The sequence below is a fragment of the Zea mays genome, chromosome 8 (genome assembly GCF_902167145.1).
Source record: "Zea mays cultivar B73 chromosome 8, Zm-B73-REFERENCE-NAM-5.0, whole genome shotgun sequence".
Classification (NCBI taxonomy): Eukaryota; Viridiplantae; Streptophyta; class Magnoliopsida; order Poales; family Poaceae; genus Zea; species Zea mays.
In genome coordinates, this window is record NC_050103.1 from 181109774 (window position 1) to 181127266 (window position 17493).

Genomic DNA, 17493 nt, shown 5'->3' on the forward strand with positions numbered 1-17493 from the left:
ATATAACTTTCTTTATCTTTCTCCTCTTTTCTTTTGACATGATCAAATAAGCTTCTGTATAGCTTGGCTAGCAAAAGTTCACCCATGTTTCTTCTGTGTGCTGTTCAGATTTTCACTAAAATAACAGATAACATGTACTTGATGCAGTTTAACATGATCATGTTGATGTTCCATTGGGAGCATTTGGTACATTTCCCAAGTGATATGAAATCATACCTTGCAGTTTATGTTTGACCTACACTAGAGAAATTCTGTTTCTTATGAACACTGATTTGATGCAGTTTCTTACAAACATTTTGGTACATCAAGACGCATGACTAAAAAGTGGTTTCCAAAAGAGCCTGAGGCATATGCTGAGCAGCCCGAACTAAGTGTGGATTCTTCCTCATAGCAGCTTGTTAGCATTCCATCTTCCTCACTTGAAATTGTACCAATGCCTCCTGTGAATGAACTTGTGCCACCGGTGGAATGTGCAGCAGAGGTTGTTTCAACACTGTCCCCACCTAGGAAATTAAGGAAAGCTGTGAAAAAGATAACTCCAAAGAAGAAGATCCAAGCCATGTACAACTGTAATTTGGTTCCTGAAATCTGAAATGTGTGATCCTATGCCATGCAACAGCAGTTGGTTCACTCAAAATGTGTGGTTCTGTACTTGGATACCACTTGGTTCACTCCAAATGTGTGTTCTCGTTTTTAGTCTAAATGTTTGTAGCAACCCAGTTTTATTCTAAATGTTTGTAGAAGTTAGTCTTGGTTCTGGACTTGGATATCAATTGGTTCTGGTCTTGGACAGCTGAAATTGTCACCTACTACTATGACTCATGTTTAACCGTGGCCTGCATTTTGGAAAGCAAGTTCTGGTCTTAGCACTGATACTGGTGTTCTCTGATCATGCTTGTTAACAAGTTCTGTTAACTTTGCGAATGTTTATATCATGTTATTTTGCCCAAAAGTTAGATATCATGTATGGAATCACTTGCTTCATTACCATCTGTGGAGACAATGACATAGTTACAGGCAGATACTTGTTGTAGTGCTCTCTTTACAATTTCTGTGTACTATATGCTGTATTCGCAGGTAGTCTGGCTGAACGGCTGCCCCAGTGGAAGAGATGACCGTGCAGTGCAGTGCAACACCGCGTTGGTGGATGATCGATCGTCCAGTTGTATGTGACTAAAACGCCACGCCCTGTGCATTAGAGAAGATAGAGAATCGCCATGCCCTGTACAGGACAGTGAGCCAAATTCTTGTTCATTTTGCACTATGATACAGATTGATTCATTAGGCCCTAGGTTGGAGGTTGTGATTGATGAGTTGGGAAGGGATTACTTGATTGGTGGTGTACAATTCTTGGACAGGATACAAGTTCCAGTTTTTGGTCCATTAGTTCAGGAATTGTTTCATTTACATGTATATTCAGTACACTCGTATAATGGAAACAGGCAAATCTCTATCTCATTCTTTGGTTATCGTGTTATTATACGGTTCCGTTGCAACGCACGGGCACCGACCTAGTAAAATATAAAATAGGAAATCAAGTCGTACATTTGGAGGATGTCCCGTGTCCGACACGAGTAAACCCATGGGCCGTCAGCCCGTCGCAGCAAGCCGTACTCAACTGTCCGCAGCCCACTCGACGCCATCTCATCTCGAGTCGCCTGTAGCAGATCTCTCCTGCGCCCTGCTGCTCTCGCCTCTCGGTCTCTCCTTCTGAGAGGCAACCACAATCCCCAATCACAAACCCTAGGGAAGCCGGTAGGCAGGCACCGGCGGCCGACAAGCGCAACGCTGCGACGGTGCAACCGCGTTGCCATCGCCCAGCGCGAGGCTGCGACAAGCGGACGGAGGCGAATGCGCGCCACCGCCTAGCGTGCGAACTCTGCAGCGCGCCAACGGAAGTAGAGCAGGCGGGCAGCATCCAGCGTCCCGGCCTCCCGGGGCCGAGCTCGAGCGCCGCGCACACACGTCCGACTGACGGTGTGTAGTAGCGGTGGCTGGGAATACTCAATCACCCAAATCCTGGTCTGGCACTATTCCACTCATAGAATCAGTATGTCCGACGCTGAGCCACCTCCTGCAATGGAGGTGGCCACGCTGACAACCCCGGATGTTATGCTAGGCGAGGACTACAAGGATATTGAGGCTATTGAGGGTCAGAAGGATTACGAGACTTGTTATGGTGGAGGTGGCAGTGTTATAGTGGCAAATGAGCTCGTGGGGATTTCTGAAGACCCCAACCAACCCGATATTGCTACTGCTGACGAGCCAGAGGAGGGTGCTGATGTAGAGGGGCAAACTAATGACATTAGTGCTGCCGTGTCAACCTCCAAGCTGGTGGATGATCCCATGGAGGTTGGCATGCAAACAGAGGTTAGTGCTGCTGCAGATGATCTCATAGAGGTCGGTGCTGCTCTGGTATCATCTGCAGAGGATTGCACAGCGGTGGCTGCTTGCCTGGTTAATGATGACTGCAATATAATTTTCCCTGGAGGTGTGCATAGGTCCGATGACCAAACTGATCAGGAGTTTGGTGGCAATTCCCTTGACGCTGATGAGGTCGCTCTCTTGGTAAATGACATACAAGATGACAGTGCAAGGATGGATATGGATGTTTCAGCCCATGGTGATGTGCATGCTCAGGATCGGGAAAGCTCACAGTTGGATGTGGCTACAGCTCTGTTAAATGAGGTGGGAACAGAGCTTGTGGAAGCTGGTGACCATGCTGTACAGGAATGCACAAATATGGATATGCGGATTCAAGCCGGAGATAACAATGAGGCAGAACGTGTTGGCACTATTGCTGACACTGCCACAAATGAGGAGCACAGACACATGGGTGAAGTTACCATGACCAGAGATGATAGTGAGAAACATGATGTGGCAGGTGGTGTTGATGTGCCTGATGAGAGGATACAAATGGGTAGGGGTGGACTGCCTGGAGATGATAATGAGCAAAAGGAAGTTGCAACAGCTGATGAAGATCGTGTGGAAGATGAAGGCATGCAGGTAGATGCAGTAAACATTACTGGAGACATGGTTGAGGAAGGCAGAATTGCTGTTGAATACATTGCAGGTGAAGCTGTAATTGGCGAGGGTGGTATTGATGTCCCTGAAGAAAAGGCTGCTCAGATAGACAGGGCGGGTAATGACATTCCCGAAGAAGAGGGTCTCCAAATGGGGGAAGCTGGCTTGATTGGCAGTGATAATGGGCTGAAAGAGGCTGTGATTGCTGATCATGATGGAGTGGAAGTAAATGCCATACCGACGGAGGCAACTGGCACAACTAACGATGATGATGAAAACAACACAATTGTTGGTGAAGATGTTGCAGAGGCTGTCAATGACATAACTGGTGATGATGTCCCTGACGAAGAGGCTGCACATATGGAAGATGATGACGACGACGAACCTCCTCCTTTAGTGGAAAAGAAAGGTGGAGGGCGTCGTAAGAGAGGCCGTCCATCTTCCAAGGTCCAGGGTGTGGTCAAGCCATCTGTAAAGAGGAAGGATGAGGAGGAGGTTTGCTTCATTTGCTTTGATGGTGGTGATCTTGTGATTTGTGATCGTAGGTTTGTGCATCACATGGAGTTTCTTTATTCCAAAATCTGGAAGATCGAACATGTTACAGCTTTGGGTTAACCATGTCTTCATTTATATGTCCTCATTTCAGGGGTTGCCCTAAAGCCTACCATCCTTCTTGTGTTAACCGGGATGATGACTTCTTCAAGTCAAAGGGTCGGTGGAACTGTGGTATGTGCAATAAATTTGTCTGACTGATCCTCATTTTCTTTACATAAATGCTTGCATTTGGATCATGTGGACATGCATTATTTCTTGAAGCTACATTTACAGTGATCCTGTAATATTGGTCGTCTCACAGTTCCCTTCTCAATTTGTTTAATTTGTATGAAATATGGAATTCATAATGATCTTACAGCATTGGTCATCACGTGTTTTCCCTGTTCTTACTATCATATAGCTTACTTGAAAATGTTTTATCTATTCCTAAACATTGAGATTAGTGAGATCTTTCTATCATGCTCTTCTTGATTTGTTTAACTTGTTTAAATTTTACACTGATCCTGCAACATTGGTCATCACACGATTCCCCTGTTCATAGTATCATTAGATTAGTGACATTGGCAGTTGCCTCCGTCGGTATGACATTTACTGTATTTCTGTATTTTACACTAATCTGTATTTCTGTATTTTACACTAATCTGTATTTTACACTATGAACAGGGGAATCGTGTAAGAAGAGGGTCCCCTGCAACATTAGATTAGTGATTGCTTACGTTTGAGAATGTTTTATTTGTTCCTTTTTTCCTGAACCGGGGTCGACCCTATTTCTATTAATCACAACAGAAATACAGATGTTCGAGAGAGAACCTAGATGAAAGAGACAGGGGCAACAAATGGTTGACCACTCTTGTCTGGACCAATAGTCCACTTCAGATGTCAGGCAGAAGAGAAATAGGTGCCTTGCAAAACATAGACTAAAAGCTAATGATACAACTGACTACCAAACAAACCAACTAAGTTAAACGTTCAACCAGTGCAACAAACTCCCTTATACATCACAGGGTACACAACCATACCATCTTCAGGCAACCTTCAATTCTTGCCTTCACCCCTTCAAGGTGTGTCCTCCAGCTGCAGCATCGCCTGGCCCGAAGAAAGCTGATTCTGCCAGTAATCTTGTGTTGACATGCAGCATGACATTCACCCCTTCAACCATCATCTCCTCAATCTCTGCCAGATACAGACTTGTCCAGTATCGCATAAACACACAAGCATAGCAAACGATTCAGCAGGGTGTTTCACTTTCACCAATTTACCATCAAAGCAAGCTTTGTTATTTGTTTTCCAGATTGCCCAGCAAATTGCAGCAATCCCAACAGCATAGAACTTGTTACCATTAGGTCACTATTTCTTAGTCCACTTTCAATATTGAGCTAAGGTTTTGGGTGTCATCAGCCCCAAGGTTTTGATCCACAATTTTCCACACCTCTTTATCCACTGGACAATCAAAGAAGAGGTGAGTGATGCTTTCCTCCTGATCGCAGAACCGATGACTTTTGTCTAGCACTAAGTGAAAAGCCCTCTATCGGATTTGAACCGATGGCTTGTGACTTACCATGGCATTACTCTACTATTGGGTTAAAAGGGCTTTTTATTCAATAATTAGCCATTTCCATTACCATTGCGGGCCTGCTGCATAACGTAGAATTATACATATCATATGTATATATTAATGTACATAAATATATGTATATATTCAAGATAGCAGAGGGGATTTGTCTCCCAATTCCACTTGATCATGTTATCCTTAGTTAGCACAGCATTGTTTTCCATTAGCCATAAAAAGATTTTGATTTTTGCCTGATTTTTCCCCTTTTCAAATATATTTAAATGAGGGACCAGCATCATTAACTGTAAAACCATTGTATAATGATTTGTCTGAGAACCTGTAATTCTTTTTCTATTTTCCAGCTTAACACATCTTCCCCTGCCTGGAATTGAAAATTTTGAAATGTCCAGTGTTCTTAAGGCGCCTAGGCGAGCAAGTGCACCAGACAACCGCCTTAGCCTTTAGGCGGCGCCTAGGCGGGTAAGGTGAGCAAGGCGACCAGTTTTGCCCGAGCGCCTGGACGCCTAGGCGTCGCCTAGGCGATGCCTTAAGAACACTGGAAATGTCACTTCATATCTGCTCCCACTGGAGCCTTAATTCCTGAAAAAACCATATTCTAAAGGTTAGCTGCATGTTAAAATTCAAGCATTGAGCAACTGAGATCTTGTTGTATTGTTCATAGAACTGTTGAGCGAAAGGGCCTCTAGCTGAGTTGGCTAGGTGGTCTGAGTAGCACTCCTCAGGTCCTGGGTTCGACTCCCCGTGGGAGCGAATTTCAGGCTGTGGTTAAAAAAATCCCCTCGTCTGTCCCATGCCAAAGCACAGGTCTAAGGCTCAGCCCCGGTCGTGGTCGTTCTCACATGGGCTTTGATGCCGCTGTGTATGAGTGGGGCAGGGGTTCGGGGGTTTTCTCGACCTGTGTGAGAAGGTCTTCTTCTTAATTTAATGCCCGGGGGCTGTCTTACCCCTCGCAGGTCGAGTTTTTTTTTCATAGAACTGTTGTATTGAGAATGTTTTATTTGTTCCTGAACACCGATGCTAGTGATATCAGTCTTGATTTGTTTAACTTATATGGATTAGAACAACTGATGGTGATACAAATGTTTTCCCGATTAACATAGGACTACATCAAGGTTCAGCTTTGAGCCCTTATCTATTTGCCTTAGTGATAGATGAGGTTACGAGGGATATACAAGGAGATATCCCTTGGTGTATGCTTTTCGCTGACGATGTAGTTCTAGTAGATGAAAGCCGGGAAGGATAAATAGAAAGCTAGAGTTATGGCATCAGTCCCTAGAGTCAAAAGGATTTAGAATTAGCAGGACCAAAACAGAGTATATGAGATGTGACCTTGGTACTACAATTAGTGAGGATGGAGATGTAAGTTTGGGAGGCCAGGTAGTACCAAAGAAGGACACCTTCCGTTATTTGGGATCAATGCTACAGAGAGATGGTGTTATTGATGAAGATGTTAGCCATAGAATCAAAGCGGGGTGGATGAAATGGTGTCAAGCATTGGGAGTCCTGTGCGACAAGAGAGTGCCACAGAAGTTGAAAGGCAAGTTCTACAGGACAACGATTATGCCTGCTATGTTATATGGGGCTGAGTGTTGGCCTACTAAGAGACGACATATTCAACAACTAAGTGTCGCAGAGATGCGTATGTTGCGTTGGATATGTGGGCACACAAGATTGGACCGAGAGAGAAACGATGACATAAGTGATCGTCTAGGAGTAGCGCCAATTGAAGAAAAGCTTATTCAACAACGGTTGAGATGGTTTGGGCATGTCCAACGGAGACCCCCAGAGGCACCGGTGCATAGAGGCATCATAAGACGGGACAATAATGTGAAGAGAGGTAGAAGTCGACCAAACTTGATATGGGAGGAGGCAATCAAAAGGGACTTGAAGGAATGGAATATCCCAATGGAGTTGTGTTTGGATAGAAGTGCTTGGAAAGAAGCTATCCACGTGCCCGAACCTTGATTAGGCCTTTTTCCTTTTAGTGCTCTCAAAAGCTTTTCGTTCCCCTTTCTCTTTCCCCTTTTGGTGACATGTTGTTGGGTTTCAACTCTAGCCTACCCCAACTTGCTTGGGACTAAAAGACTATGTTGATGATATGGATTAGAAAGTATGCTATCTCTTGCTGTGTATGAAATTAGGAATTATGTTTAGTTTTTGCGTTTGATACTCTGATGCTAGCTTATTTCTAAACCTGATATTTTCTGTTATTCTGACTTCTGAAATAAGGACTCCGGGTTTATTTGATTCTATTTACTTTGCTTCCAGGGTGGCACATTTGTAGCAACTGTCAGAAACCTGCCCGCCATATGTGCTACACATGCACCTTTTCATTATGCAAGGCATGCATGAAAGATGCAAAGTTTAGCTGTGTCAGAGAAAATAAGGGCTTCTGTGATACATGCATGAACACTGTGATGTTGATAGAGAATAGAGAGGAGGCTGCGGACCCAATGGTATCCTTCACCACTATTCTAGTTTCCTCAGTCTAGTTATTTTCTTTATCATTATGTTTTTGTAGTTCTTTATTTATGGCACTGAGGTCACCACTTTATTGTTTTATATGATCTTTCCATGCAAATGATTTAGACCAGACATGCAAGTTGCTTCTTGGTTTTTTCCATGTTCTCCTAGTACTTGTTCTACTTCTATAGAAGTGACACAGCACAATTAAGTTTTTTTTCTTGAAGCGCAGGAAAGCTGTGCTTCTTTTATATTAGAAAGAAAAAAAAGAAGTAAAATGTCCCATACAAAGCAGCCACTTTAAAGTCCTCTAGGAGGCTGAAGAACGTTGCAAAATAAAAATACAACCAGGTCGAATCACCTATAACAAAACAACACTGACCTTAGCAGGGGTCTCACAACCAGCCTGCTATCTAAACCACCCCCTACCTGACCATGGTCAGCTCCTGGAGGCTGAAGCTTTGTAGCTCCAAACAACCACCCCCCTACCTGACCATGCAAGTTGCTTCCTCTCTGAAGAATTGGAGTGTTGATGAAAAGGAAGGAGATGCCCCATCAAAAATTCCTTCTGTTCCTAAAGTTCCACAATGTCCATGCCCCCAGCTACAATTAAGTTGCTGATCCATATTTGGACTTTTTATTTGATTTGGTCAATCCTAGTGGATCAATCCAACTTGTAGGCAATTTGCTGTGTAGTCAGAATTGTGTTTTTGAACTTGTGCTAAATAGTTTTACATTTTGGTACTCTTTAGTCACAAAAGTGGTATTTTGGATTTTTGGTCATCCGTACTGCCCCTAAAATCAAATATTGAAAACTATTGCCTCTTCTATATATTTGTTTATGTAAAATTCCGGTAGGGCAAATGTCTCCTTTGGGTGTCCACTGTCCAATCTAAAATGCCAGAATAGATAGCAAATGTATGGAAGGCTTGACTGCATGCTTAATTGCTTACCAGTGCATCACTTAGGGGGTGTTTGGTTTGAGGAATCACTCCATCCAAAATGTGGTGGTGCATCATGGGTCCATTCCTCAAATTTGGTCGGATGACCTCATTCCTCATATTAGTACTAACTAACTAACTAGAAGGAATGAGGTGATGATGGACCAACTCATTCCATTTCACAAACCAAACAAAAAAAGTGAGGAGTGAGAAGATGATGGACTAACTCATTCCTCAAACCAAACAGCCTAGTTTTTCCTGGAGTATACCAAGACAATGTTGGATACTTTCCATGCTACAATTTATATCCGTTGGCAATAAGTTATTATTGTTTTTTTATTCTGCACAGAAATGAAGAGTTCCCCTTATTTAAGTTTCTTACAGAATTTCTGCATTCAAATGGGACCTTAAATATGTTCGGTGTGTGTTTTGAAAAGAAAAGGGGAATACATGCTGCAACTTGGAACACTTGGTGCAAGTGTGATCAGATTTTAGTTGATCACTACTTCAAGTTTTACATTCTACCTGCTGCCATACTCAATCATGCATAGTTGCATACATTACAACAATCGATTAATAAGTCACAGAAAATGGTACCATGCATCATATGGTTATGACTCTGGGTAGATAACCCTGTCACTTACAATCCGGCATTTACCACAATTACTAGTCACTCATTTATTGTAGGAAATATTATTTTGGCAAACCAATATAACATTAGATGCATGTAGTTTCACTGAGTTACAAAGCATTTACACGTTGCACAAAGTACCCACTACCCACCATGTTTCAAATTCTCATTAATCAACATCAGCTATTGTAGTAATTACAATCATTTTGGAAAACTTTCAGGTTGGTTATTGTATGTTCGACTTTGTTCTTTTTTCCTGTTCCTTTAGCTTATTGTTGGTGTGTACTACTTTCAATCTGTTGTAGTTCATGTGAAGGGAACCCTATTGATTAAAGTAGTTTTTTTATACCTGTAGAATTTTGTCTTATGAAAATTTGTTTTAACAGGAGGTGGATTTTGATGACAAAGGCAGCTGGTGGTATTTGTTCAAGGACTATTGGTTAAATTTGAAGACAAACTTGTCGTTGACAGTTGAGGAAATATCAGCAGCCAAATCTCGAAAGAGTGGAGAGTTACCTGATACTAATGATGAAGTTAATTCAGAGAGTTCATCAGGGCGCAATCTAGAAAGCAATACATCAAAAAAGAGGGGAAGGAAGCGATCTAAACAAGCTGCCATCAATGAGGGTTCTGAAGGAAAAGCGAGCACTAGGAAATCTGCCAAACGAGACCTGTCAGGCATTCATGATGTTCAGACCTCGTCAGGGAAAAAGGTTAGAAAACTATCCAGGCGTTCTTTGAGCAGCCAGCATTCATCAAAAGACTCTGAAAGTGTTGGGACATCTACATCCTCAGCTGAAGAGGACAGCTGGGCTTCTAAGGAGCTCATTAACTTTGTAGCTCATGTGAGAAATGGCGATAAATCTGTGATCAGCCGATATGACGTTCAACCCCTTTTACTTGACTATATCAAACGCAACAAACTGCGTGATCCTCGTCGGAAAAGCCAGATAATTTGTGATTCTTTGCTCCAAAGTCTCTTCGCGAAAGAACGTGTTGGGCATTTTGAGATGCTTAAGCTTCTTGAATCACATTTTTTCATGAGTGAGGTTTCACCAATTGATGCTGATGAAAATCATGGTGGTGTAGTAGATCCTGATCCTAGTCAGGATGCTGATGGTAACAGTGAAGCTTCAGTTGTTATGAGTTCAGAAAAAAGAAGAAAATCACGCAAGTATGACCTGAGGCACCAGCCTAATCTTGATGATTATGCGGCAATAGATAACCATAACATTGGCTTGATGTACTTACGTCGCAACCTAATGGAAGAATTGATTGGCGATGTTGACACATTTGATGAGAAAGTTGTTGGATCATTTGTGAGGATAAAAATACCTGGTACAGGGCAAAGGCAAGACATTTATAGACTTGTACAAATTGTTGGTAAGGGTTGTTTTACTTCCTAATTGGTATTGTTTGTCTTAACTGCATTATACTAAATTTCCTTCTATCTTTTTCAGGGACTGGAAGATCTGCAGAAAAATATAAATATGGGAAAAGGACTACTGATATAACTCTAGAGATACTAAACTTAGACAAGCGGGAGGCAGTAACTATTGACATAATCTCAAACCAAGAGTTCACTGAGGTATTTTTTCTTCTCAGTTTGAACTTAGTAGTTTTACTAGTATTACGCAGTTTACTAAAATCTAGTATAAGGCCGTCTTCCACTTTGGATACTGTTAATGTTAACTGCTGTTGGAAGATCCCTGACCTTGCTACTTGACTTCAAGGGTACAAACATGCACTTGATCAATAAATTTGCTACTCTATTTTGCTCAAATTTCATGCCTTTTTTTCCTGATTCTCAATAGTTTTTTTCTTTTCTAGGAGGAATGCAAACGCTTGCGTCAAAGCATAAAGTATGGATTCATTCCAAGGCTGACTGTGGTAAAGTTATCATTAATTATTTATGAGTGTTTCTTGCACATTTTTGTGTTATTTCTGACTGTTTTCTTTTGTCTAACTATCTTATCTTCCAGGGAGAGGTTCAGGAGAAGGCAAGGGTTCTCCAAACTCTGAAAGTCAATGACGTAAGCAGCTCATACGAATGAACTCTAAACGTTTTTTTTGGCTAAGTAATTCTGTTTTACTGATTTCACTGCAAACTACAAACTTTTCAGTGGATTGAAAGCGAAAAGATGCGACTTGGGCATCTTCGTGACCGCGCAAGTGATATGGGCTATAGAAAAGAATATCCTTTTTCATGCATTATTGTTATCATCTATAAGCAGCATTATACATAGTCAGTCAGTATAGTTAATTTCTACTGGTGTTTATGGTCAATTAGTCTGCTTCTGTCACTTCTGCCAGTAGGCTTTACATTTTTTTTCTCTGGAAGTTTTTTTTTCTCGAACACGCAGGAGAGCTGCACATCTTTATAAATTAGAGAAGAGAAGGAAAAAGTCTTACAAGAATTCTATGGAAGTTTCAATGAGGACTGTTCTTTCTTTTTATGCGAATTTGGCTTGTCTACCTTAATCAGTATTCACTCTTAGGGAATGTGTAGAGAAGCTTAGATTGCTAAGCACTCCTGAGGAGCGTGCTCGTAGGCTGAATGAAGAACTTGAAATACATGCTGACCCTGCGATGGATCCATATTATGAATCTCCGGAGGAACAGGAGCAGGAAATTGAAAAAAGTATTGTACTCCCGCCCATAGTATCATCTGATATTATTATTACAACTCTGACATGAATTTCCATATTTTTATTGTACAGGTAGCTTCAACAAGTCCAGAGGTTCTTTCTTGAGGAAAGATGGTAATCCTGTGCCTCCAGGTAAAGGAGATGGTAGAAATGCTGCACAGCGAGATTCAAAAACTAATTGGGAATCTAATCGAAATACATGGGCCGAATCGAGTTCTCATATGGAATCACCCCTTCCACGGAGGTCCACATTTTCTTCTCAAGGTGAAAGTGCTGGTTATACAAGTAAATCAGAGAGCCCAAACACTGGTGCACAAACAGTTAAACTGGAAGGCACCACACGCAGTGCTCCACAAGGGTCACCTGGTGCCTCTTCTGGAATTTTAGCTAATAACATATGTTCAGGGGCAAAAACTGCACCTCAATCAGCCATTAACGAGTCTGAGAAGATCTGGCTGTACATGGATCCTTCTAATAAAATCCAAGGTCCTTTCTCAATCATACAGCTGCGGAAATGGAACAGCAATGGCTACTTCCCTCCTAGTTTGAAAATATGGAAAGCTAGTGAGAAGCAGGACGATTCCATTCTATTGACTGATGCTTTGGCAGGGAAGTTTGAGAAAGACCTTCCTCCATGGGAACCGCCACATGTTAGTTTGTTTCAAATTAACAAAACCCCTCTTGAGCAAAGCACAATAGCTGGTGAACAAACTCCAAAATCAGTAGTTGCAAAGTCTTTCTCAAGTAGTAATCAAAGACATGGTTATAGTTCAACAAACCTTGGAACAACCATGATCCATTCTGGCACACAAGGTTATTATGGAATGCAAAATTCCCATGCAGCATACACAAGCCAACATTCTCTTACTGGAAGTTGGAATGCCACGTCAAGTCAGTTTGGGGTTGCGGTAAATCCTGTGACACCTACTCAGCCTGCCATGGGGAGCTTTTCAGGACAAAACATAGTGTCTGCAGAAAATATGGGTCATCTAACTCCTGGAACGGCTCCTGCAGCTGCAAATGCAGAAATGGTTAATTCAGATTTGACCTCCCAGAAGCAAATATCGTATTTACCGCAAACAGACGGCATATTAGCTGATGACATTGAATCCAAATCAGGAGAAGATGTTTCACATGGAAAAGTGAGCTCTTCAGCCAAAGGTAGGCTCTTATAAAAGGTTTTTCTGTTTCAGTACAATCCATTGATCGCCCATTTAGATCCCCTCGATTTGTGCTCAGAACTGTGAAACTGGAACCAAATTTGTATGGTTAAAATTTGTCTGACTTGTTTAGATTGTAACTCCACTATTTGACCTTAATAGGTGGCGATGTATTTGAGATCTGGAAATTGTAGTACAGAAATGTTTGTATTTGATGCAAACATTTTTTTTGTCTCTTGCAGCAATTGGACCACTGGGTGCACAGCTTGGACAAGGACAACTGAACACTCAGCAACATGAAGGTATTAGCTCAATGCTCGCTTGCTGTTTGTTTTTCCTTTTGCTTTTAGAAATCATGGATCCTGTTGTTTCCTTTACTTCAAGCACATTCAGTGATTTCAGTCTTATTCATCTGCGCCTACTAAGATTTTTAAGTGTAAGCCAACCTAATTATATTGTTGCTGTATGACCAGCAGACATAAAAAACCAGATGTCATCAACTGATGTCTCCAACTCGACGATGCCATCGCAGATGATGTCAACACCATCCGCTGCATCAGTACAACCTTCATTGTCAACCATTGCTGGCAGTGATAATCAAAGCAGTGGGTGGGCTGTACCTACACAAGTGGTGAACACATCTGGCCAGTCTCAGATAACTGGAAATCTGACCTGGGGAAATACACCTCAGGGTGATGCAAGCTTAGGTTGGGGAATGATGGGACAGAACAATATGAATATGCCTTGGGTAGCATCAGCTCAAGGTGCTTCGGGCTACAACATGGGTGCAGCCATGCCAACCCAGCCAAATGCAGTTCCAAACATGGGTTGGTTACCAAATCCAGGAAACACCAACATGAACATGATCTGGGCCGCAACTCAAGGCCAGGGGATTCCAAATGCAGCTGCTATGATGGGAGGTCAGATGCAAGGAGTCGCAGTGGCCCCTTGGGGTGGTGTTGCAGCAGGAAATGCAAATTCTTATCCTGCCTGGGGAAACCAACAAGTTGGAAACATGAACCAAAACGTTCGATGGAGTGCTCCTGTGCAGGGAAACCCGAGTCAGGAAAATAACAACATGAACTGGAATGCACCAAATGGTAATCCTAATAATTGGAATAATCAGCAGAGAGAGAATGAGGGCAGGCACTCTGGACACCGTGGTGCTTTTAGTGCTGGCGACTCAGGCAGAAAGTCATGGAAGCCACGCTCTGGTGCCGATGGGGGGTCATGGGGGACATAGAGGAGTCTGCTATACATTTCTTGAACGCGGGGACTGCTTTAAAGTTGACTGCAAATTCGCCCATTCAACAAACACAGAGGGATATCCATCCATCCAGGATTCGGGCAACGAGATGCGATATGAGAATCACAATGAGAGAAATGATCGACAGTTTGATAGGCAGCCTTCGGATAATGAAAGGCATCATGTTAGGCCTGATGACAGGCATGGTGGCAGGGATGACGATAGGCAGGCTGATAGGTCTCAGTCAAGAGAGCCGCGTTAGAACTGATTTCTGTTTCGTACCTTCCCTTTGTTGTATGTGCAGTAGCAAACTAGCATAATAGCTTCCGTGCATGTTTTGAACTTTATGCCCTGTAGCAAGCTGCAAACATGTGCAAATCGTGTACAGCAGTTGTAGTTTAATGCTGTGTGCGTCCTAGCCCCATATTTAATAATTTACTTGAATAAATCGTAGTTGTCTGATATCTGATGTATAGCAGGGGCTACACACCCAGGTCCTTTATGGTGATGACTATTGAGTGTTTTCTTATAAGCCTCATGATTGTAAGTGAAGGTGTTTTTGGAAATCCTATGACCTAATGTCCGATCTGTGTTCTTCGTTGTGCAATGATGCCATTGAGCCTCCGTGATCAAATAGTACTTCATTTTGTTTGACTGTTGTGGGTGGCTGGGTGCTGTGTATGTGTATCCACCCAGCTGGTTTACCTGTTAAGCATGTGCATCATCTTTCGGCTGATGTGTTTAAAAAAAAAACACCTTCCACACTCCCTCGTGCTCAGCTGTATTTTAACTTATTTTTGTAAAAAAAAACTTGATATACCTATTTAGTTCAGCTTTTTTCTATTTAGTTCAGCTTTTTTTCTGAAGAGTTTTTCTGAGAATCTGATTAGGGTGGAATCTGGCTGTAAAAAGAATCTGAGTATCACGAAGATTACATGCAGAAAGAAGATAAAAGAGTCTACAGGGTTTAGGATGTAGAAAGTGATGGCTTTCTAATGTCGTAACGACTCGACCGATTCTATGTTCACGTTGATTTGAACAGTTTTGACTAAAGTGATTCTTATATAAGCGGACTGAAAAGCTGAGCGTTTGACAGTCCGCAACAGCTTCTGGTAACAAGAAGCTGAAACAAACAGGGCCAATTGCTCCTCTGCTTGGATGCAGGCTTTGGCTTTGATGAGGTTACACATGTGACATGTGCGTGTAGTCAACAATATGCTAAATGAATTTGTGTTGGGGGTTGAGAGCAAATATAACAGAAAAATGGACAGATTCGGTCTCTAAATATGAGATAATACCCTACGTCCTATATATTGATGGCTACTGCTTATTGATATACTCTAGATGGGAGCTACCGCCATGTTTTATAGTCTAAGGAGGTGCAGTAGATTACAAGAATCTTATCTAACTGTCGTGTATATAAGAATGGAGATCATCTAAAAAAGTTCTTCCTATAATCTAGGAGATCTATCTTTATCTTTACATGTAGATTTTCATATAAATCGGAATGTTGCAACAAAGATACCACCCTTTTCATGAACTATCTTCTCCCCTTATATGTTTTCCATGTCGATTCTGTTCTGACATGTGGGTCGAGTCCCCCTGATATCTGATTTTGAGTCCCTTCGCTAAATCCGACTTATCTAGTTTGAGACTCTGAGTCCAAGTCCCTTAGATGAGTCTGAGTTATCTGGTCCTGTAAGTCATTGCCTTTATTGTTGACAAGTCTTGGGTACCCTAGGACCCAAGTATATATCCTTAACAATTTGCAACTACAATTTTGCTCCAAAAGTCCAGTTTGTTGTGAGTCTTGTCGGCATTTCGAGACCGGGGGGTCCCTAGGCCGACGAGTGAATGTCGTCGCGTGCCCCAGCCCAGATGGGTCGAGCGCGAGGCCGGGCGCGAAGGGGGGAGAGCGAGGCGGCCGGAGACCGGCGTGAGAGAGAGGTGGGAATCCCGCGGCCTTCGTGTTCGTCCCGCGCCCAGGTCGGGTGCGCTTGCAGTAGGGGGTTACAAGCGTCCACGCGGGAGAGGGAGCGAGCGGCTTCAAGCGAGCGCGTATCTCGTCCTCGTCCCCGCGCGGCCAACCCTCTCTAAGAGGGCCCTGGTCCTTCCTTTTATAGGCGTAAGGAGAGGATCCAGGTGTACAATGGGGGGTGTAGCAGGGTGCTACTGGCCTAGCGGAGGAGAGCTAGCGCCCTAAGTACATGCCGTTGTGGCAGCCGGAGAGACTTTGGCACCCAGCTGGTGTGATGTCGTGGCCGTCGGAGGAGCGATGGAGCCTGGCGGAGGGACAGCTGTCGGAGCGGTTGAATCCTTGCCGACGTCCTCTTGCTTCCGTAAGGGGGCTGAGAGCCGCCGTCGTCACAGAGTATGCAGGGCGCCATCATTGCCTATCTGGCGGAGCGAGCCAGATGGGACGCCAGTCTTGTTCCCTGCGGCCCGAGTCAGCTCGGGGTAGGGTGATGATGGCGCCTCCTATCGACGTGGCTGGTCTGTGCCCTAGGTTGGGCGATGTGGAAGCTCCTCCGAAGCCGAGGTCGAGTCTGTCTTCCGTGGCCGAGGTCGGGTCCGAGCCCCAGGTTCGGGCGAGGCGGAGATCGCTGGCTGATGCCGGGGCGGAGTCCGAGCCCTGGGGTCGGGCGAAGCGGAGTTCGTCGTCTTCTGGGGCCGAGCCCAAGTCCGAGCCCTGGGCCGGGCGAGGCGGAGATCGTCGTCTTCTGGGACTTAGCCCGAGTCCGAGCCCTAGGTCGGGCAGAGTTCGCCGTCTTCCGGGACTTAGCCCGAGTCCGAGCCCTGGGTCGGGCGGAGTTCGCCGTCTTCCGGGACTTAGCCCGAGTTCGAGCCCTGGGTCGGGCGGAGTTCGACGTCTTCCGGGACTTAGCCCGAGTCCGAGCCCTGGGTCGGGCGGAGTTCGCCGTCTTCCGGGACTTAGCCCGAGTCCGAGCCCTGGGTCGGGCGGAGTTCACTGTCTTCCGGGACTTAGCCCGAGTCCGAGCCCTGGGTCGGGCGGAGCGGAGCTTCCTATGGTGCCTGCGGCAGGGCCTGACTGCCTGTCAGTCTCACTCTGTCAAGTGGCACCGCAGTCGGAGTGGCGCAGGCGGCGCTGTCCTTTTGTCAGGCCGGTCAGTGGAGCGGCGAAGTGACGGCGGTCACTTCGGCTCTGCCGGCTGGGGGGCGCGCGTCAGGATAAAGGTGTCAGGCCACCTTTGCATTAAATGCTCCTGCGACTTGGTCGGTCGGTGCAACGAT

At 44.1% G+C, this 17493-nt stretch overlaps 1 protein-coding gene across 2 annotated transcripts; it reads left to right on the forward strand.

Moving 5' to 3' along the window:
* Nucleotides 1–1550: 1550 nt before the first annotated feature.
* Nucleotides 1551–14841, forward strand: LOC103636656 (zinc finger CCCH domain-containing protein 19). 2 transcript variants are annotated; one of them, XM_008659007.3, is made up of 12 exons: nt 1551–3569; nt 3671–3750; nt 7421–7608; nt 9574–10570; nt 10648–10775; nt 11018–11077; nt 11170–11220; nt 11311–11381; nt 11680–11828; nt 11908–12996; nt 13238–13297; nt 13472–14841. In XM_008659007.3, exons 1-12 carry the CDS (start codon nt 2053–2055, stop codon nt 14236–14238), a joined length of 5157 nt encoding a protein of 1718 aa, XP_008657229.1. In that variant the 5' UTR covers nt 1551–2052; the 3' UTR covers nt 14239–14841. The 2 variants fall into 2 exon arrangements, with proteins under 2 accessions (XP_008657229.1, XP_008657228.1); XM_008659006.4 differs by having other exon boundaries at nt 1606–3569; nt 13469–14841.
* The last annotated feature ends 2652 nt before the right edge of the window (nt 14842–17493 follow it).